Genomic DNA, 20,650 nt, shown 5'->3' on the forward strand with positions numbered 1-20,650 from the left:
GAACAGTCGGGCAAGTCCGTTCAAGAGTTCAGAGGAGTTCCGATTCAGTTCACCTCTGCAAAGTTTATGCTGCATTCAGAAATGTCATCTAAAACTCCAATAAAACCGCCTCTCTTCTTCTGAGTTGTGTGTTTGCAACAATTGTACAAAAATAATGAAATGGTTGCAAAAACACCCCTTCCCCTTCCGTGGTTCCATACCTATATCCACCAATCTGGATTTCTTCCAAACCTACTGCATGTACAATGTGTGGTGTTGGGTAATCAGAGAGCTTCCTTCCACTGCTGCTGGTCCCTCATTCATTCACTCACGGCTCAGTGCAAACAGGGGGTCGAGGGCGTCAGCGCTCCGAGTCTTTCGCGCCACATTCCAGGTAAGAAGTGAAGGCCAGTGGTGGTGGACAAGCCCTGTTTCTTTAATATTAACTGCACTAGAGTTGCCATAAATAGGCTTGGTAAACAGCCCAGCCTGTGTGAGAGTCAGCTTTAGATCAAACCTTTTAATCAGTAACTCAACCACTAAGCACTTGAATTCAGACTCTGGCGCAGGAGGCGGGACCCTACTCTTCTTGTCAAGCTCTCAAAGAGCCGGTTTGTTGTCCATGAAGTGAAACAGTTGGAATGAATACCCAGAACTCCCCACACCAGATGCGGCAGTTTCAGCGAGGTGCTTTCCTGCTTCCGTGTTTCTCAGTTGTCAAGCATGTTTGAGCAGGGAAAGCAAAAGTGAAGCAACAGCACGACTCTGAGTTCCAGCTCAGCATTTTCTGCCTGGAAGCAGGTGAGTTAACACCCTCTCTCTCTCTCTCTCTCTCTCTCTCTCACTCTCTCTCTCTATCTCTCTCTCTATCGAATATGCCTCAAAATTCTGCGAATCTTTCTATTTGCACTTTGCGTTTTTCAAATATTTGTCTTTGGTATGAATAGATTTTGTTTTGCGCTTTTCGCTGTAAACGCTGATATGACAAAAGCAATCAGTAATTTGACCTTCGGACGCAATTCACGGCTCAGTGGTCAGTGTGGGCGCCGCGAGTCATGTGCCTGCATTTGTGTGTGTATCATATGAATATATACCATAGAATATTGCAAATCTTTCTATAAACATGATGTATAAATATAAATAGGTTAAAAACAGTGGAGAAAAAATGAATGTTATTGCGCAGTTCTGCCGCTAACCTGTGAATGCAGAGTTCTCCAGTCATAAGCCCTGGAGTTGGCCGCGTTCCCTTTAGTGATTAGCTCAAACAACCTTTGCGACGCTAAAATGGGTGATCTCAAGCGGGTTCAAACGCAGGCTGTCGACAGAGCCGAGAGGGTTTCAAAATCATCTCCAGACTCACTCAGGTAACCCCTAGTGGACAACAAGCTCGGCGCGACACACTTTAATTTCTTTCAGTGCGTGTTAATTAACTTCTGGAAGTCACAGCCCGAGGGAGATGGGGGGCTTGGGGGAGGGAATTTGAGTCTTGGCGCAGTGGTTTCTTAAGCTGTAATCACATAAAAACCGCGTCCTGAAACAAAACACTGTGAGAAGCAAGAGAGTCAGTGAGAGATTCGCCCCGTCAGTATGAAAGTCGGTGGGACGTCCCCCCCCCCGGCGGTATAGCCGCTGTTACGACACACTCTTACCATATTTTGCTCCCGTGCTGTGTTGACCTGGGAGGCATAGCGGTGTTGGATGTTATCTGTAAACAAAAAGCACTCCCTCTGCTTTTTTTTGCCCGAGTGCAGCCTCCTAAAACACACCTCTCGCACGCGCATTCCTCAGCCGAGCTCGGCAGCGACATCTGCTCCGTCTCGCCCCGCCGTAAAGGGTTGTGTTGTGTTGTTTTTTTTTGTTTTGTTTGGGGGACAATCGCTCAGTCGCCGACCGGAACAAGATGTCAGAAACGGTGGACGGGATCTCCCAGCATTCGGACGGGGATCGAGCGTCGCTGAGCAGCAACGGCAAGACCCCGACCAAGACGCTGGGGAAGATAGGCTCGTCGCTCAGGAGCAGCATCAGGCGAGTGGCCGAGCGAAACCCTGTGTTGCCTGGAGGCAAGGGGTCAAAGGTCACGCCTCCCTCACCAAGTGAGTACCTACCCAGAAAGTTCTAGAACTTCACCGACCCGTCAATTTACGCTGGCTAACGGGGGAGCAAGAGATCCAGGAACTGCCCATTAGTCCGACCTCCCACTAGGGTTGTGGTTGGGGTTTGGGGAGGTCGGACCAATGGGCAATTGGTCGGACTAACGGGAGGTTGGACCAATGCCATGCTCCCAAGGCATCCCACAATGATTTTAGCGAGCTTCTAGTTAATTATTGTTCCTTTACTTCGTTCATTTTCACTTTAACCCTACTTCACCTTCACCCCGCCGTAAAGGGTTATGATGTTGTCGTTTTTTTTGTTGTGTGTCGTCATCGTTGTTTTTTTGTTTTGTTTGGGGACATCGCTCAGCCGCCGACCAGAAGAAGATGTCAGAAACGACGGACAGGGTCTCCGAGCCCTCGGACGAGGACCGAGCGTCGCTGGGCAGCGACAGCAAGACCCTGACCAAGAAGGAGACACTGGGGAAGATACGCTCGTCCTTCAGGAACAGCATCAGGCGAGTGGTTGAGCGGAGCCCTCTGTCGCCCGGAGGCAAGGAGTCAAAGGTCACACCTGGTGTGGCGGACTCCGACACGCCGCCGTCGCCAAGTGAGTAATGACGCAGAAAGTCCAGAAGTTCACCGACCTGCCGATTTACAGCTCTCAAAGACGGTCGAGGGGATTAGCACGTAGCGACGAGCTAACGGGGGAACAAGAAATCTTCTAAAAGAGCTTCTAGCTATTAATCATTGTTCCTCTCATTTGTTCATGTTGACCTTAACCCGACTTAGCATAACTTAAAATAGGGTTTCAAATAAATATATGGTTCTCATGGTTTGAACTGCTTTGTGACCAATAGACATTAGAAATAAATTTCAATTCAACATATTTTTACCCAACAATCAATATGCACTGATTGTGACTGTGATGCAGCTGAGGAGCTGAATTTCCTACGGGATTCATAAAGTACGAATCTAAACTACTGTATCTAATCTAATCTAAACCCATCCCGTATGGATTCAAAATGGGACGCAGCATTTCATTGTCACATACGGGACCATTCTGTATTTCAATGGACGGTTGGCAACTCTAATACATCAGCACTCTTATCTGGCATTCCATCGAGTGCAGGTGTTGTGTGTGAACTTGTTCCCTCTGAAGTAATCCGTGGTTTCGCTTCAGGAAAGAGGGAGGAGAGGATGGCTGCATTTCCGAGAAGTGTTGGCAGTGACAGACCACAAAATCAAAGTCTTTTGTCCTTGGTTTGGTTTTTAAATTCCCCAGAATCAATTGACTACACTCGAACCTAAACTGTATTTTTGTGCTCTGGCCAATGTTGAATGCTTCTATTATACGCCAAACATTGCTTCAATGCGGTGCGTAATTCAAATAGAGGGCAGGGAAATATTGAAATAGTGGTCATAGTTTCATTGTGATGAGGATTTTGCAGTCCATGGTTGCCTCTAATTTCCGCCATGGCTGCTTGCAATATCAGAAACGAATGACCGAGAACAACCTTTCTGGTATTTCCCATGATGTGTCCTTTTAGGCGACAGATGGTCAGATAAGGAGGAAGTCAGCGCAGAAGGAAAAAGCAACACAATCTGTGTCTAAATCAGTAATCAGCAGTCTTCCAGCAATGCTTAATGAGGGCAAGAAGTAAAATAAGATAAATCTGCTTGCTGGAGATCGAGAACTGCCGTGTATGTGAAGGGCGCTCTTTTCTAGTTCAAGTTTATTTTTGTTGAGCTTTTTAATGCCTAAAAGAAATTTAAAAAATTCATTTTTGCAAGGTTGTAGTCTACGTGACCGGAAACCACCTTTTAATTTAATGAAGAGACAATCCAACGGAAATTGAAATTGCGTTCTCGGTCAGACAAATGAGCTCAAACTGTCTCTTTAACGGAAAAGTCTGGCGAGGAGCCAAGAGGTGCTCGGCCTTTTCATCGTGACCTAATCTTTCACATTCCTGCGCCGGTATACTCGTCGGTCACTTGGAGGACAGAGCGCTGCCAAGTCATGCGTGGCCCCTCGTGAAGGCAAAACCCCAGTGAAAATGAAACCATATCAGCCAATCAGTTCAATCAGTTCAATTTCGTTTTCTGCTCACTGACTTACCAGAAAAACAGTTGAGGGAGGACATTGTGAAATAAGGAGGAAACATTTGGCCGAGATCAGCGTTCTGTGCTGCTTCTCTCTCTGACAGGTCCCAGCTCCGCCTCCATGCAGGCGTCACCGCTCACAACCGCAGAGGACAACTGTGACATGTTGCCCCAGACACGGACAGGCCTGAAGCGCTCACTGACAGGTAAAGCCATAAACTAGTGACCTATCTGTCGATCTCCGCCTTCTCAACAGGTGGGTCGTGACCCAAAAGTAGGTTGCAGGGCTGTTTTGATTGGTCACAGGCAAAGAAAACACCGGACATTCATTTTGAAGGACACAATTCAATTCAATTCAATTCAATTCAATTCAATTCAATTCAATTCAAACAAACAAACAAACAAACAAAAACCTGGCCTGGCTTAACATTACAAAACTGGAATCCCTCTTTAGATCCAAACATGTCCAGGCCTGGTGCCTCCATCATTAAAAGATTGGGATACGGCCGCCACAGTCTGGTCTTTGGCAAGAAGAAGGAGAAGAACAAACCCCCCGGCGGTGCCACTGAGACCTCAGCGACGGAGCAGGAGCACGATGAGGAGGTGTTTAAGGAGGTGGAGGGGGAGGAGGAGGAGGAGGAGTTGGACGAAGACTACATGCTCCAAGAAATACCACACACGCCAATCTCAGGTACAACTGTGTGTTTGTGCATCCAGGAAGTGCTCTCTTTGTGTGTGTGCAAAGCATCCAGATTCAGCCCAGGTGGCTTTTGCATTAAAAGAAGAACAAAGTTTGTTTTAGACAGTGGACAAACTAGAAGTTTGATTGATTATTGTCGAGGTCGACCACCAACATTCATTCATTAAATCTGGATATAACCATAAAATTGTTATTTACTGAAATTGTTGGGGCAAAATGATGTAGGCCTTATTGCCACTAAATACTTTACATTTCCAAAGTCTCGTACTGATCTCCTTAAAGTTCCTTCACGTTCTTATATGTCAGTCAACTTACATGGGTTTGTGTGTGTTGAATGCGGCCTTTCTCTCAGTGTTCCAAAGCAACTTTCTGCCTCTTTCAACGATTGTCCTCTACCTCTGCTCTATTATGGCAACAACAGAGGACAGAGATAGGAATCTTATTCCATGTGAAACACTCTGGGCCTCAGTTTGTCTGTAGACAACACCAAAGCCTGTCCAGAACAAAAAGTAACTGGTACAGTTAGTATATTCAAAGATTATTGCGGTTCTGAAGATTCACACTTTTTCATTTTGCTCTCTGGTCAGTTGAAAACTTTTCAGCATGGTCATACATACGCTGTGTATCTTTTCTATGCTTACTTGGAGACCATAACCCTCTGTTTTTTTTTCACAGTGATGCAGATCAGTAATCTGATAAAGATGGAAGTTCTGGAGGAAGCCCACCTGAACTTGCTGGCCCTGAGGCAGGAGCTCCAGAAGGAACTGGAAACATGCGGGGAGGATTTGCCAATGGAGGTCGTGAGGAAGGAGCAAGACCTCAACCTCCTGTATGGAGACCTGAGGAGCAAACTCACCGACATAGTACGAGACTCCAACCTGCTCACCGCCAGGAACAAGCCGCTGCTCGTGTTTGTGGCCCGCATCATTCAGGAGGAGGATAAGAGAGCCACGGATCCTGGTGGTCTTCCGGACAGCTGGATGGAGTCGTGGAGGGAGGCAGTGGCCCTGGGCGTGCAAGCCAAGGTGGAGAGCGTTCACCTGGACACGAGGGAGCAGAACGTCTCCTGGCTGGCAGTTCATCTGGGTCGGCTGGGCAAGGCCATCGTGGAGGACTTGGAGAAGGTGAAGAGGGAGCTGCGGTGGTCGTACCCGCCCAGTTTCAAGGTGTTCGGCACCTACGTCAGCTCCTACCACAGAGTCGTCGGGCAGCACCTGAAGAAGCTGGAGCAGCAGGCGGCGGATCTGAAGGACCTGTACGCTCTGCTGAACTGGATCATCAACAGCTACAAGAGGTCAGAGATTAAAAGGCACATCCTCACTGGATTGTTACAGAAAATATGTGTGCAACCCTCTTGGTTTTGATCCATTTATCTTCCATTTTAAGTGAAAGATTTAAGATGTAAAAGTTCCAGCCTTATAGCCGTTGTGAAAGGGTAAAAGGGTCGGCCCGTTCAAACCCTAACCCTAACAACAAAAATGAACTGCGGCCTGCAGCATTTAACCAACCGTAAGTGAAAATATCCCTCTGAATGAAAAGACATCCAGTTGAGCTACTGCTATGAAAGTATTGGCATGAAATGTTCACAGTACAGGTTTTAGATGTAGAACTTCCTGTATCTAAAAGGTACTGCACTGCATTGCACTCTGACTCCTGACAATGCCACGTGAAATCACGCTTCCACTGCATCCAAAGTTGTTGGAAATTCCAAACACAAGGGAGTAAATGATAAGGAGGGCTGTCTGCTGGTTTTTGGCAATCCTAGTAATAATGGTACAAGAACTCATGAAACCCCAGGGATAAACACACAGTCACTTCATGGCCATGTAGGGCATATAAAATTTTGTTTTTAATCAGCACATGCAGCTTAAATTCTAAATATTAATATGCTACAAGTGGCTTCCGTTCTGTTACCCCCCTTTTTTTTTTTTTTTTTTCAAAAATGAGGGGTTTGACAAAACTTACACTTCGGCGCAAGATCTTCCAATCTAGAGACGGCCCTGGTCTTGTTTATCCAATCAGCTTCCATGAGGCTGTGAGAAAACAAGAAAGCGACTCTGCAAGCAGCACTTATACCACAGAGGAGGATAATAAATAACATTTAATTAGAAGAAGTGACCAGCTTGAAAAATTACTGTTACTGTAATGGAAGCAGGTTGAACAGAAATGGTATTTTTGCAGTAACAGCAGACAGACACCTTGGTTTTACTGCTATTGGTTTAATTAAACATAGCTGAGCACTGTGGCTCAGCAGGGGCTTCTGGGTGTGTTTAATGATGACGTCTGCACCCATAGGGATCATCAAGCTTTTGCCAACGGCTCTAACTGACTTATCAGTAAACAGGAAAAACTGGAAACAGTCTAATCGGTCAGCTTTGAGTGCCAGCTAGCCAGCAAACAAAGCAAGCGAAACAAACGTCAAAGTCAGAAGTTTCCTCCACCTGGAGTAGCAAGAACAGAGTCCGACAACAGAGATTTGAAGGATATATGTAGTATAGACTTCTGGTTAAAAAAACCAAACAAAACATAACATAAACTATTTGGTGCAATTGGAAATACAAAAGGAAAATGTCAAATCAAAACAATCGTTTAATAATATCAAAATAAGTGTTGAAATGGATTCATCAAATTTGCACTGATTATTTCAAAATACAACATAGAAAGCACTGCGACGTAACAGGGAGGCAACCATTTGGATTTATGCTGTTTCAGACAGTAATGCAAACGGGCAGAAGGGGGATGAGTTGCTATATGAGATGTCTTGAGCCTGAGAGGCTTCCAAACATCACCAAAGACACATTTCAACTGGCAGGCAGAGCCCTGTTTACTGTTGATGCAGAAATGTTCAGCGTCAACCACCACCGGAGGCAGGAATGAGGCAACACCTTGTTGAATCAGGCCACACCAAACCAAAAACAGAAACTCTTCTCCAGACAACATTTGGGAGGCTAAAAATAAACAGCTGATCTGATTTTTAAAAAAGGAAAAATAAGGGGAAAAAAAGGCGAAGCAGAAGAGGCGGCACGCTCTCATGAGGTCGAGATGGAAAATCTCTAAACCAGGTCACATCCACATTTTCACAGTTATGTAAAGTTTGGCCCTAAAATAAAACACTTTTAACACAGGACATCACACATCCACAGTGAGAGAAAGACTCGCAAGTAGCTAAATGAACGACTGATGCTCAACATGCTTTTATTTTTGAATGGCTGGATTTCATTAAAAATATTAACTTGGAACTGTTGAGGGATTTAACAGTGATTTACTTTTAAATAAAATGCAATAATTTCCGTTCTGTCTTATTTATAGACATTGAGATTTTATATCTTCACATATTCTGGTGGAACCTTCAGAGCCTGATTTCTTTCTTCTCTCTGCGTGATCTGAAGCACCACACGCCGTCCCTGGCATTCCTCAGTGCCCACAGAGCGCAGCGGCATGAAATGTTGTTAAATGTGTCTCATTTCACCTCGACAGCGAGAGGATCATGGGAAGTCTGTCCCTGAAGCCCGACATGGAGGATGAGAGCAGCGAGCTGCTGCTGGAGGAGGGCTTCCTCAACCGGCTGAAAGACAAGTACTGCTGCAGGCAGAAGGTTAGCCAAGTGATGACAGAATACTGCCAGAGGTGTCTGAAAGAAAAATAAAGAAAGAGAAAAGTTGTAAAAATGAACCACGTATTTCTGAGCAGAAATAAGGAATGTCATTAACCAACAATTACATCCTCAACCAAAGGAATTCATTAAGATAAAGAAAAGACACTTCCAACATCCAATAGTACTAGTTCTTCAATATAAAATGGTCCTTTTTTCATATTGCAGTTTCTGGATTTAAAAAAAAATAATCTCATATATTACTTTAGCAAATGCTTATATTGAATATCATGAAATAGGTTAATAAAACTTATTTAAAAGTTCTCTTGTTGCTGATTCTCATGTGTGGTTGCAGGGAGATTTGAGGTCTTCAATGGACAATATCATTAAACTGCAGCATTCTGAGGTTTGGAAAGAAAAGATAAGCCCGGAGAAGGAAGAAGACTACCTCACCTCTCAGATTCCCATGGACATATGGACGGTATGGCACTGCCACTCCAGTTCTTGTTTGTTTGTGTGTGTTTGTTTGTTTGTTTGTTTGTTTGTTTACAACACATAGGAAACCTATGACACACATAGTTGTGGCATATGTAGATACCTAAAATGAGCCATGACTGTTTTTATTATTCTAAGTGCTACTGTAGTTTTTGTTAGTAATTTTTTTTCAGGGTGACTTTACCAGTGTAGCCCTGTCACCATTCCTATGAATTACAGGGCAGCTAATCTTCACCAATGTTAATATTAATATAAAAAACCTGTACCCGATTGTTCCTGTCCCAGGATATGGGTTAGTGTTGCATTTCCGCCTTTGAGTCTCCTCTTTTCACCAATAACTGTCACGTTCAGTTATTTGTGTTTCCTGTTTTATTGTGATAGTCTCGTCTCCTTCCGTTTTCTCGCGAGTTATTTCCTGTTTTGTTCCCCCCGCTTATTTTGTCGTCCCGTCATTTTTGTGACCTGTGTCTCGTTGTCTGTCCTGTCCTTGATTGTTTTCACCTGTGACCCCCCCCCCCCCCCCCCCCCGCTGCCCTCATATTATCTTATATAATCGTATATCTTATATAAGTAATCTTCGTCTGTATGTCTTTGTCCTCGTCGAATAGTTCCTGTTATTTCCTGTTGTAGTTTTTGTTTCTCGTTGTCTTTTCATGGCGTCTTCAGGTCTGTTGTTTCTTCGTACCGCCTTGTCTGTTTTCTCTTGTTGAGTCTCCCGTGACAAGAACAAATTCCACACCAGTTATCCAATCAGAAATATATAATACTAAAGACATATATATCAATTCATATTACCACCATGTCGCTCCGTCCCTGACAAAACTGATATTCGTTGAGGGAATAATCGGCCTTTTACGTCGTTATTGTTGATTGAGTGCTCTTAAACCATCCATAAAGAAAAAGCCACTAAAAAGTTTGTTACTCCCCGTCGGGGAATTGAACCCCGGTCTCCCGCGTGACAGGCGGGGATACTGACCACTATACTAACGAGGAGGCATGCGATATGAACGACTGCGCATGGTTTTATAGAAATGCACTCGGTCAGACTGCGAGTCATATTGATTATTATTTATATTATTTATCTATTGTGTTAGCTTAATGAGATTTTTAAAAAGAAAAAAACGAGTACACAAATTAATTTTACGACCGACACAAAATCACGGTGATATGTCAAATGACCACGTAGGGGCGCCAGAGTGCTCCGTCTTGTTTTCCTCACTGTGCTCGTTTGTGTCGCTGTGCATGCAGCAAGTGCAGCCGACGATTGCGTGCTCTCGGAGTATCGATGCGCAGCTGGAGCAGAGAGTGATCTTCTCGTGCCTCGAGGAGCTGACACAGTTTCCTGAAAGGTATGTCACACTGAAGAGTGCTATGATACACAATGAGCTGATGCTGTCCTGAAGACAAGACCAACACATCAGAAGACTCATTTGGTTTAATGCGCTTTTTGGCGAATGCTGAAGGCTTCGTCATTAATTTTGGTGAGGCCCAGACTTGATAATGACAATAGCAATGATAATGATACAATTGTATTATATTATATCATGACATTCAAATGATAAAATGACTATTATGCCACAATTTCTGCTCAGTGTTGAAACAAACAAACAAACAAACAAACAAACAAACAAACAAAGACCAGCATAACTAAAATCCTTCACAATGGTGACTGTGTGCTTGTGCCAACACACTGTGTCTGCAAGTCTGGAAAAAAAAAATCATGATTTGCGTCAATGTTTTTGTTGTTGCTGTGATCATAGTATGACTCCTATTTGCAAAAGATCAGAGGTCAGATTTGAACACTGGAAGAACAGAATGACTCGGGCCTTTCGCAGGCGTGGGACTGGACGACTCGTGGCGCGCACTGAATGCAGCAACCAAGTGTGTGTTTGGGGGAATCCGCCCACGGAGCTTAGGGTAAAAATAATTCAAAAGGGGATCCTGCTCTTTGGTGCTTCACCTCACAGCCGTGTGGCTCCCCTGTTGAGCAATATAAGATATTTTTTCTGTTGACTCGCCAACCCACTGCCTTCCAGTGTTATTTAGCCGCAGACACCATGTGTGCATTAGTTCCCTTGTCATGCTACATTTCCAAAACAAAATAGTGAAGACATTATGGCACGACCACGCAGCAGTTGACATCAAAATCTCACAAAAATATCTCACGGAAATCATCGGCAAGCTGAACACTGCTGTTGTTCTCCAGCTTCCATAACAAATCGATCTTGATTATATCATAAAGTGCAAAAGAAAGTCTTGGTCTAAAGGTTATTCAAAGCTTGTTTCTTTTTCATTTAGCCTTTATCTGTGGAATATAAATGGTAATAAACCACTTGCTGACGCGTCAACATCTGCGTCAACATCTGCGTCAACATGAGTTCATGCATTTATTGCACTAACTCACGTCCCTCTCTGCAGGTTTGAGATGGAGTTCCGGCATCACTGCGACGATCTCAGACCACAGCCTCTCTGGGTGGAATACCACGTATCCTACATCAACAGCTTCACTGCTTTACTGTAAGTCACGTGGCTTCTCGAAGCCACGAAGGCAGCGCAGCACGCTTGGCAAGAAAAAAAAATAAGCGTAGACCAATCATGAACTGTCTGCTGTGGGAGACGTCTGTCACGTACGCATTCATTGTCTGTTTGAGTGAAAGTAGCAGTTTAGTAAAGGTATTTCAAAATAGTGACAAAGATAAAAGAAATTTGTTTTTTTGAATCAACATCACCTTCAAATGACTGTTTGAAATGAGAAATCCCCCCAAAATTTCACTCATCATCTGTATTATTACAGACCAAGACCTTTTAAACGCTTAAAGGTTTTGCTCTCCATTCAAATTGTGACTACAAAAAGCAAAACCGGGGAAATTGATTGAGTTTAAATAAATGAACACTGAGCTGACTTTCTGCAATATGAGTTATAATTTATCCCCTGAGCAAGGAAAATTTTCATGCAACTTTGTTCCACTCATGTGCTCTTAATTTGAAGGTCCCATGCTGCGTTGGGCTGTAGAAACATTCCAGCAATGTTCTGAGCGTCTGTTCAGCTCCAGCGTAATCATTTTACTCTTTTTTTCTCAGTCGGGGCAAAGGCAGAAAATGCATTAACAGGGATCATCGCAGTGAGTCATCGCTGAGCTATTTCAGTCCGCTGGGAGTCCCAGCGTCCGACTTGTTTTAAGACATTAATTCAATTAATTCAAATCAAACAGCAAACTGCAGATTGTTGTCTTTTATCATGGAGTAACTGAGCGGCAAATGTCTGTCATGGGCGCTGCCAAAAGCACTTTTTCCCTGAATGAGGTCATGCTACATCTGTAGTGTGGAATCATGCTGGCCCCGCCTCGGGCACTGCCCCATGTGATTTCCGGGAACCGGGGCTGCGAGACAGAAACGCTGCTGGTCTGCAGGGCTCACGCGCAGCTGAAGTTGCGGCTGCCCCCAACAGCTGCCCCGGCTTGTCGAAGCAAGAAAAGAATCCCTCCCCCCCACACACACAAAAAAATACCATACATGGTTTGCAAGGAGGACGTGCAGGAATATTCAGATGTCTGTGCAGTCCTCTGTGTCTTTGCGGTAGAAGAACCTTACCTTACCTTACTGATCCTTTCAGGCAGGGATTTTGGTCCTTAGGAAAACTAAAAATTCCAGTTTCTACAAAACTAAGTACAGAAGAAAACAGAAGCAGAGGTGAAAATATAGCTATAGTATTAGTGTCAATATACAGTTGTATAATAATTACAATAATTGAATGCCTATATGGATTATAGTGTTGTAGTCAAGGCCGCACCAACCGAGACCAAGACATTATCAAGATTAGAGAGCATTGAGACCATGACCAAGACTTTATATATATATTAAAGAAAAATAACAAGAAAACAGAGAAAAATTACCAGTATGTTTTAAAAAAATCCAGTTTGCTTCTAAATGGAACAGCTTCCTCTCGCTTTTCAGCAAGGTGTCTTTTCATAATTTTCTTGAACATTTTGCTGCTTTGCCAACTATTTTGAACCATTTTCAAAAAAACAACTTTGCTTCATAAAAGTAAAAAATAAATGAACTAGGAATAAGGGGGCAGGGTGTCACTCTGGGTGTCACCAACAGAGCATAAAACGGCAGCAGCTGGATTCTTTTCCGTTATTATCGTGTCATTACAGCGTTGGCTGAGTCTTGACTGGTCTGGATCAAAAATCCCCAGTCGGTCCAGTCCGAGACCGAGACAAGGCCGAGTAACAACACAATATCACTCTGGTATCACTGTGTAGAGCTCATCCTAGGAGGTGCTTTCAAATTATCTTCATCATTTTTTATCATTATTTCCTGACATGTCTCCCTCTGCAGGAAACTCACTGACGAGTACAAGGATTCCTGTCCCACTCAGGTGGAGGCGTTCAGAAAAAAGGCGACGGGGCTCGTTGGCAACTTGCTGAAGGAGCTGGAGGACCAGTTCAAAGACGAAGTGAAGGTGCACTGCTGCCACACACAAGCTTGCGCTGGTTAAAGTTTCCATTTTTCAGCCAACTCTTTTGTTTTCACCAAGAGCTGCCCTCATGGTGAGGTTGCTCAAGAAGCAAGAATCCAAAAGGGACTCGCAACTTTGCTTCGATGGCTCACAGTCTCGGACTTTGGTCTTTAAAATTTCGTATTCATCACCGTCCCCCTTCTTTCCGCCAATGTTCTCCAGCCATACTTGAGGCGGATGCTAACGCGAAAGTGGCTCACCAACGACGACGACTTTAAGCAGCTACGCAGCCGGACAGAGCGACTCTCGCATGACTGTGCCGTCATGAGTCCAGAGCCCGCCAAGGTGAGGAGGAGGTGGTGAGGAGGAACCGGAGTTAAACAGAATGGGAGGAGGGTTGGGAATTTTCTGAGTTTCGTCAAGCTTTTTGTTTTCTTGACTGCTCAGGCCTGCTGTTTGTAGTGAAATCAATGAGTGGTCACTGATGTTTTCCCAGATAGAGTCAGAGTCTGAAAGGATTTACTGCCATGGGTCCAAACCTGATTAGAGCCTGAGATGTTTTCCTACAAAAAAAAAAAAAAAAGTCACCCCCTTCCTCACACACATGAGCGACACACACTGGCAAACAGAGTGGGTTTTTGCAGCCTCAGGGTCTGTGAAATTAGTAAAATATATACCGCAATACAGACATCCAAACCCACTCCCATGATAAATACATCATTTCATCCATAAATGTATACACACACACTCCTACACATTTAGTTGATATGAAGGAGTTACTCGTTATTTGAAAGGGTTTAAGGTATTAAGTTCAGCGGTTCCCTGAGGTTGTGTCCTTCCTCCTTCTCCATCAATACACGAGTTGATTGTGTCTTGCGTTGCAGAGTTATAAAGCAACCAGGTCAGTGAACTTCAAAACACGCGATTGCAGTCTGCGTGTGCGCAGTACTGATACCCTCAGTTTGTTGTTGTCTCGGCTGCAGTGGAGTTTCAGCTGAAGATTAATTTAAACGATAAGGTTGCGGACATCGGGGAAGGAAGTCTTTATCCTCTTTAATCATTTTGGAAGTTCCAGCAAATGACTTGGTGGGGTTGGGGCCGTAGGTGATGCCCATTGTCTTGCGCCGGATGCTGGGACCGCAGAAAAATATTGCAGCAAGAGCACTAAATTGAGCGGTGGAGAATGAATAGGTGGAAGTGAAGGTGTTAACCCAGATGATTGAATGAGGAAGATAATAGAAACACTCATACAGTTCCCCATTTTCTGAGGTGCATATCCTGTTACCCTGGAATTCAGAGGGTGTGTGTGTGTGTGTGTGTGTGTGTGTGTGTGTGTGTGTTTCCCCCGGCTACAGGAGTTTGCCAGCCGGTTGCACTTACACGTGATGAAGGAGTACATCAGCCAGCTCATGAAGAAGAACTACTCTTGCAACAACAGGAGACACGAGAGAGCATCTTCAAAGATCCGGGAGCAGCTCAAAGTACTTCAAGATCTCCTGTCCGAACAGATGGTAACAGACTTTTAGCTGCAGTATGAGTTCCTAAAGAATTTTATTATCATTTATTATCATTTTAATTAAAGAACTGGGCTCCGGCTCAACAGTAATCTTCTTTTGTCCCTGGAGTCCTGGACGGACCCTGACCTTGAGGTCGAGAGCCAGTGACCTCAGCTTCCGCCATAAAGTTACTGAAACCACCAACAGCCTAATCTGAAGTTGTGAAGCCTAAATGGCATTTAAGCTTCTGCCCCTTGCATGATGAGTGGGTTTGAGGGGGAACAACGCAATCTCGTGATCTGTTTGTGGAGGCTCACAGTTTTGGCGGTGTGTTGTTGTTTTTTTCAGAAGTCTGAGCATGAGTTTTTACACCATGTGGGCGATGACCTGAGTGACATCATCGGCCAGAAAGACAAACGGAACATCAAGAACGAGTTGCCGAAAATTGTGACGCATTACCCAGATTTCAGGTAAGCATTATGAGTTGATTTTTTTTTTAAACAATAATAATAATAAAAACATATGTTGCTATCAATAGCTGCGTTTCCATGACAGATTTTCACAAAATAAAAGTGAAAAACTTGCTGTTTCAACAACCTTTTTTCAGGAGCTACATGATCTCATTCTTGCGCTTTCGCAGAGTAAAATATCCCTTGAAGGTTCGAGCGCAGTAAACACGGAAAGACTTCTGGAGATAATAGTCCAAACTGTCTCCTGCTGATGAGGCTGTTTCTATTTCAGAGTGCTGCCAACCATGGGGAATTTCCCACCACCTCCTCAATCTCTGATAAACCAGGCAGATCACAAGTGTCATTTAGCATCAAGCAGACGTGACACAAAAAGATACCCAAAATAAATGACATCTAACCTGCATTCGGAATTTAATCTCATTTTGAATTGCCGGGAAAGTTTCCATTTCCTGTTGCTGCTGGAGGACCATGGAGACACATTTTAGAGAAGGGGTCAAAGGCCAAACATGGGCGGTAGAGAAATTCTGGAGCAAAATACAGCCAAACTCAAGTTTAAATAATGTTGAAGAAGTTGGCAGCAGGAGGAGAAAAGCTGTCAGTCACAGGTTAAATCAGAGATGATTGGTGGGAATTTGTTAAACTGTGATAATTGAACTCTTCCCTTCTCTCTGGACTCCTGTGTTGTAAGCATGTCAACATGCAGCCAACACCGTAAAAGTGAGAGAAGCTGTTCAAAAATAATACATGACACGGTACAGATTTAATGTTAATTGAGGGAAAGTAGCAAAGACCCCTGTTTTCAAAGTTGCTCAAGCGTCATCATGGGAATCTGGATGGTGGTTCTCCAGTGGTCAAGGAGCTGGTGTCCACACAGAAGAGCCTGACAGTCACCCAGAACCAACCAAGACTATACTTTCAGGGATCATTTCTGTAGTTGTTGACTGGAGGAATGTGTTTCTAGAGTTTGGTCTCGCTTTCCACGATGATGAGTCAAGATGTTTCCTTCAGAGCAGGAAGCTGGTGGGGAGATCTTAGGTTTTCTCCACTGTTGAAGACTGTTCAGAGCTTCTCATTAAGACTCTGGTGGAGGAAACATGATCTGAGTGGTAGCTTTTTTTTGTGTTTAACAAATTGTGGAGTGAAACAGAACTTGCCTGTCTTGCAAGTCTGATATACTCAATTTAGAAAATAGATTTATTTGTAGTTCTTATCTCTTTTGGTTATGACTCCAATGGAAATCTTTTGGAAGTGGAATTCCATGTTAAAAAAAAAAAGAAAAAGAGATGTATTGAACAGTCTTCAGCAGTGGAGAAGAACCATTTCGTCATCAAAGGCCATTTATGGACCAAATAAAGAAACTATTTTAACTACGATACTTAGTCTCACTCCATTGCCCTATACCCTCCCCTTCGCCCGGTAATTTATTTTGTTGTTACCTCCCACTACCCTAGACTCCAGCTGTGAGTCTGACTGTCTCGTGCATCAAGTTCATTCTACAATCTCAGATGGACGAAGTAAGGCAATGAAATGCCCTCCATGCATGTTACAGTAACAGAGGAGAAACCCACTCAGATCATGTTAAAGCTTCAGTGAGAAGCTCTGAACAGTCTTCAACAGTGGAGAAGAAACCAAGTCTTCCCACCAGCTTCCTGCTCTGAAGGAAACATCTCAACTCATCATCGTGGGAAGCGAGCCCAAACTCTCTAGAAACACATTCCTCCAGTTACAAACTACAGAAATGATCCCTGAAAGTATAGTCTTGGCTTGGTGAGGCTCTCTGTCAGACTCTTATGTCTGGAGAAGAGCTCCAAGACTCCTGGAGGACTCCTTCACTGACACCCATCCCTCATGGGATGAAACCAACAAGGTGCAGTTGCTTTATTCACCTGTGGGGGTGCTCTCCTCTTCTCCACCCTGCAGCAAGAAGCACCTGATTGCTATCCTGTACTTCAGAGGCATGAAGAGAGGCCGCGAGCGCCAGCTGATCCTGCAGAAGCTCTCGGAGCTGAAGAAGAAGGAGCCGGACAACAACCAGGTCCTTTTTGGCGACATGCACGTGGCCGCGGACACAGACTGCCTGTCCGACCTGCCCTTCTCCTGCCTCAGCCTCTTCCTGCCCGATAACTAGAGCAGCACAGTGAAACAGAGGAGTTCATGGTGGCTGCATTGAGTTGTCCAATAACCTCGATTATGTTTGATTCCTGGTAGAAAGGCCCAGTGCTGGTGCTGCAAAAATGAAACTGAGCTGGTCTCAGCATCTTTAACCACAGCTGGCTCTGTGAGTGTGTGTGCGTCTTTTCAAAAACACCCAAAATTGATGGCTTTACTTTATACAATATATCAAAATGGAAGAGCAGCAATTTGCCAAACCTTGATTTGGTCTGCATGCAACCGTTGAGTTGCAGATGACCATCAGCTGCTACACTTACATGCAGTACAATCAATCTTACACTACATAGTATCCTTGTATCATGCACCATGTTATTTATGGGTCAATATTTTGTGTTTAAATGGGACATTTACCTTAATATGAATCACCTTTGTGTTTTTGCCAAAAATTTAAAAATGTGAAATGTCATAGTCATAGTTTGATCACTGTGAATTCATAGTTTCTTCTATATTGAGTTATCATGTATTCCAATGATTAATGTGATTTATCTGGTACTGGCATATGGAGCAAAGCTTTAATTTGTATTGTGAATGATGATGTGAAAAATGTCAAATAAAGCATGAAAATAAAGAACAAAGTTGTTTCAAATCCATTTTTGTTGATGCTTTTATCTGTCACAATGTCACAGTTTAATGATTTATTTTCAGTCTTTTAGATTCTGATTGAGCTCATAAGCCTCTGGTCCACTGTTAGCATTGTGTATTCCTGTTCAAAGTGTATCATGTTGCAGAAGCTCTACGGACACTTTGCTGCAGCATCTGAGCACCTGTTTTCACTGAAAGCCTGATTGGATTTTGCAGAACTGCTGCCATGACACCTTTGTGTAGTTGTTTTGAACAAAGGTGAAAGTCTTAAGTGATCATATACGTCACTGAAATGGGTTTGCATGTTTAGTTTGCAGGTTTAATGTCCTTACTGGTGTTTTTAATCCACCAAAAACAATGTTAAGTGGCTGTTCTTATTCACCAACTGTCTCTCCAGCGGTCAAGGAGCTGGTGTCCACACAGAAGAACCTGACAGTCATCCAGAACCAACCAAGACTATACTTTTAGGGATCATTTCTGTAGTTGTTGACTGGAGGAATGTGTTTCTACAGAGTTTGGTCTCGCTTCCCACGATGATGAGTTGAGATGTTTCCTTCAGAGCAGGAAGCTGGTGGGAAGACTTGGTTTCTTCTCCACTGTTGAAGACTGTTCAGAGCTTCTCACAGAGACTCTGATGGAGGAAACACGGTCTGAGTGGTAGCTTTAATTTTCTTGTTTACATAAAGACTAGCAGAGTTAAAAATATTTCTCAAAAATAAATATTTGCTAATGCCAAATCTGTCACAGAGGAAAATATTCTGCAGTCAGAAGACTGCAGAACAGATAAAAAAAAAAGAACAATCAAACGTTTGAGTGTAAACACTGTATATAGCCTTGCATTTCAGATATTTGCAAAGAAATAAACTCAGAAAACTCATTCATTGTGAAAAGAAAATTATATTATGTATATTATGTTGCTCAACCTCTACCCACACCTTTGTCACATTGCAACATCTGCACATATTTTCAATGAAAGCCTGATTGGATTTCTCAGCAATGTTGCATGAAGGTGATTATAGTTGCTCTCTTTTTTTCTTTTTCTTTTAAACATATGTTTATTGACATTTTGGATTGGTATACAGAGTAAACATTAACATATAAACACAAACTTGTTGAGTTGCTTTCTAATTCACTAATAATCTATCCAGTGGTTAAGGAGCTAGTGTCCACACAGAAGAGCCTGACAGTCACCCAGAACCAACCAAGACTATACTTTCAGGGATCATTTCTGTAGTTGCTAACTGGAGGAATGTGTTTCTAGAGAGTTTGGTCTCGCTTCCCACGATGATGAGTTGAGATGTTTCCTTCAGAGCAGGAAGCTGGTGGGAAGACTTGGTTTCTTCTTCACTGTTGAAGACTGTTCAGAGCTTCTCACTGAGACTCTGATGGAGGAAACATGATCTGAGTGGTGGCTTTCCCGTTCATTTTTGAATAAAGCATAGTAAGCAACAGATGCCTCCTTTTTCTAGAAGAGGGGGAAAAAGGCAAGTCTAACACTTGGGAAGAAGAAGTTTGTCACACATGATGTTCTGCAGTCAGAATACTGCAGAACAGATTAAAAGAAACTGTGATAAAATGTTTACGCTGAGTGTAAACACTGTATATAGCTTTGCATTTCAGGTAATTGCGAAGAAATTAAGTCAGACAACTCATTCATTGTAAAAGAAAATTATCTTATGTAGCTCAACCTCTACCTACACGTTTCTCACCTTTCAGCATCTGCACATGTGTTTTCAATGAAAGCCTGATTGGATTTCTCAGAAATGGTAAATTGACTGCACTTATATAGCACTTTTCCAGCACCTTCACTGTACCCCAAAGTGCTTTACAAAGGCCTCACATTCACCCACACATTCACAGACCAATGGGTGGCTGCCATGCAAGGCACTACCTAGCCCCATTTGGAGCAATTTAGGGTTAAGTGTCTTGGCCAAGGACACAGCAACGGACTAGGATGGAGTGTGATTTGAAACGCCAACCTTTTGGTCATTGGACAACTTGGACAACCTGCTCTCCCTCCTGAGCCACAGTCGCCCTGTTGCATGACGGTGATTTGAGTTGCTTTCTAATTCACTAATAATCTCTCCAGTGGTCAAGGAGCTGGTGTCCACACAGAAGAACCTGACAGTCATCCAGAACCAACCAAGACTATACTTTCAGGGATCATTTCTGTAGTTGCTAACTGGAGGAATGTGTTTCGAGAGTTTGGTCTCGCTTTCCACGATGATGAGTCAAGATGTTTCCTTCAGAGCAGGAAGCTGGTGGGAAGACTTGGTTTCATCTTCACTGTTGAAGACTGTTCAGAGCTTCTCACTGATTCTCTGACGGAGGAGACATGGTCTGAGTGTTGGCTTTCCCGTTCATTTTTGAATAAAGCATAGTAAGCAACAGATGCCTCCTTTTTCTAGAAGAGGGGAAAAAGGGAAGTCTAACACTTGGGAAGATGAAGTTTGTCACACATGATGTTCTGCAGTCGGGAGACTGCAGAACAGTTAAATAAAAAAAAAAT

General features: G+C 43.5%; 1 protein-coding gene, 3 non-coding genes and 3 pseudogenes across 6 annotated transcripts; 5 read left to right on the forward strand and 2 right to left on the reverse strand.

Annotated features, from left to right (window-relative positions):
- The first annotated feature begins 586 nt into the window (after positions 1–586).
- Positions 587–18,145, forward strand: exoc3l4 (exocyst complex component 3-like 4). Of its 3 annotated transcripts, none has more exons than XM_076027626.1 (15): positions 587–780; positions 1,863–2,072; positions 2,440–2,679; positions 4,277–4,378; positions 4,627–4,863; positions 5,548–6,166; positions 8,350–8,467; positions 8,820–8,945; positions 10,208–10,308; positions 11,378–11,476; positions 13,301–13,424; positions 13,644–13,766; positions 14,777–14,932; positions 15,266–15,387; positions 16,236–16,497. In XM_076027626.1, the coding sequence occupies exons 2-15, from the start codon at positions 1,880–1,882 to the stop codon at positions 16,420–16,422; spliced, it is 2,547 nt and encodes an 848-aa protein (XP_075883741.1). In that variant the 5' UTR covers positions 587–780; positions 1,863–1,879; the 3' UTR covers positions 16,423–16,497. The 3 variants fall into 3 exon arrangements, with proteins under 3 accessions (XP_075883741.1, XP_075883739.1, XP_075883740.1); XM_076027624.1 differs by lacking the exon at positions 16,236–16,497 and adding an exon at positions 17,308–18,145 and having other exon boundaries at positions 591–780; XM_076027625.1 differs by lacking the exons at positions 587–780; positions 16,236–16,497 and adding an exon at positions 17,308–18,145 and having other exon boundaries at positions 1,513–2,072.
- Positions 9,881–9,952, reverse strand: trnad-guc (transfer RNA aspartic acid (anticodon GUC)). The gene has a single exon. It is a non-coding gene; the product is annotated as a tRNA-Asp (tRNA).
- Positions 16,291–16,495, forward strand: LOC142889212 (small nucleolar RNA U3; annotated as a pseudogene).
- LOC142889209 (small nucleolar RNA U3) lies at positions 16,951–17,148 on the reverse strand (annotated as a pseudogene).
- A 448-nt stretch (positions 18,146–18,593) lies between the features above and the next one.
- Positions 18,594–18,800, forward strand: LOC142889201 (small nucleolar RNA U3). The gene has a single exon (XR_012926819.1). It is a non-coding gene; the product is annotated as a small nucleolar RNA U3 (small nucleolar RNA).
- Positions 18,801–19,344: 544 nt separating this feature from the next.
- On the forward strand, positions 19,345–19,551 carry LOC142889211 (small nucleolar RNA U3). Its single transcript, XR_012926820.1, has one exon. It is a non-coding gene; the product is annotated as a small nucleolar RNA U3 (small nucleolar RNA).
- A 734-nt stretch (positions 19,552–20,285) lies between these two features.
- On the forward strand, positions 20,286–20,490 carry LOC142889210 (small nucleolar RNA U3; annotated as a pseudogene).
- Positions 20,491–20,650: the final 160 nt, after the last annotated feature.

This window comes from Nelusetta ayraudi, unplaced genomic scaffold (assembly GCF_046127955.1).
Source record: "Nelusetta ayraudi isolate G7.1 ecotype Tasmania unplaced genomic scaffold, CSIRO-AGI_Nayr_v1 ptg000021l, whole genome shotgun sequence".
NCBI lineage: Eukaryota > Metazoa > Chordata > Actinopteri > Tetraodontiformes > Monacanthidae > Nelusetta > Nelusetta ayraudi.

What these genes read in the sequence shown, in the direction of transcription:
- exoc3l4 (XM_076027624.1), top strand. Translation starts at nt 1,880, where the DNA reads ATGTCAGAAACGGTGGACGGGATCTCCCAGCATTCGGACGGGGATCGA. An exon ending in TTCCCATGGACATATGGACG is followed by an intron (nt 8,946 to 10,207) that starts GTATGGCACTGC and finishes CTGTGCATGCAG; the next exon opens with CAAGTGCAGCCGACGATTGC. An exon ending in ATCTCCTGTCCGAACAGATG is followed by an intron (nt 14,933 to 15,265) that starts GTAACAGACTTT and finishes TGTTTTTTTCAG; the next exon opens with AAGTCTGAGCATGAGTTTTT.